Raw genomic sequence first — 796 nt, 5'->3', positions numbered from 1 at the left:
TTGTGTTACGTATGACTGCCCACTCGAGAGTTTACCGAACTAAGAAACTCCATAACTATTACTCTCCTAGACCTTCAGTTTCTCAAATAATGTTTTGTCAAAATGCTTTCAATAATATGAACTCATGCAACTACTTACAGCAATGGCTTTTGCATCTTGAAGCTTGATACTATACTCTTGGATGGGTTTTAAGAACATGTTGATGACCCTCAACGCTTGCTGTGCTTCTGCGCTGCTGTTCACAGAGTATTCACCCTGCAATGGAAGTTAGTAATAACAAAATATTATGTCATATCTTCCTTTCTTTTCTTTCTCAATTACTAATACTTTCTCAATTCTTGTTACTAAATGCAAAGCAAATAATTCGTTTTAAGAATATGATAATACAAAAACAAACAAAAAATATCAGACAGATCCTGCATTATTGAAATATATTCCTACAATAAAGGATACATGGAAATGTTCTGTACAGAATAAAAAAATATATATAATTTAATAGTTAGACATACAAAGCATGAAACAAAATATTTCTACTACTCATATTTGTTTCCTTTTTATTCAAATTAATTAGTACTACAGAGGACTGTATAATATATCAAGAACAAGGTCCTCTTTAAAAGTGTCAAATCCTAGAAACATTCCACATCTTAGTCTGTGAACAACATTCTAGAAATGTATTTCACATCATAAGCCTATGAATATTATCAGATTCTCAGATACCAGAACCAAGCCGTTACCCTGAATTAAGACTGCATTTCCATGAATTAAATTAGCCCAATACTACCAGTAAAATGTA

The 796-nt window shown here is 31.5% G+C and overlaps 1 protein-coding gene across 1 annotated transcript in view; it reads right to left on the bottom strand.

Moving 5' to 3' along the window:
• The window catches only part of LOC119594038, a gene marked incomplete in the record, with an annotated part of 9025 nt that overhangs the window by 1032 nt on the left and 7197 nt on the right, over nucleotides 1-796 (bottom strand). The window contains 1 exon segment of the mRNA XM_037943066.1: nucleotides 139-255. Coding sequence (XP_037798994.1) covers nucleotides 139-255 — 117 coding nt within the window.

Source organism: Penaeus monodon, chromosome 33 (genome assembly GCF_015228065.2).
Source record: "Penaeus monodon isolate SGIC_2016 chromosome 33, NSTDA_Pmon_1, whole genome shotgun sequence".
NCBI classification, from domain to species: domain Eukaryota; kingdom Metazoa; phylum Arthropoda; class Malacostraca; order Decapoda; family Penaeidae; genus Penaeus; species Penaeus monodon.
Note: the sequence above shows the minus strand (reverse complement) of the source record. Positions and strands in the feature narration are given on the sequence as shown.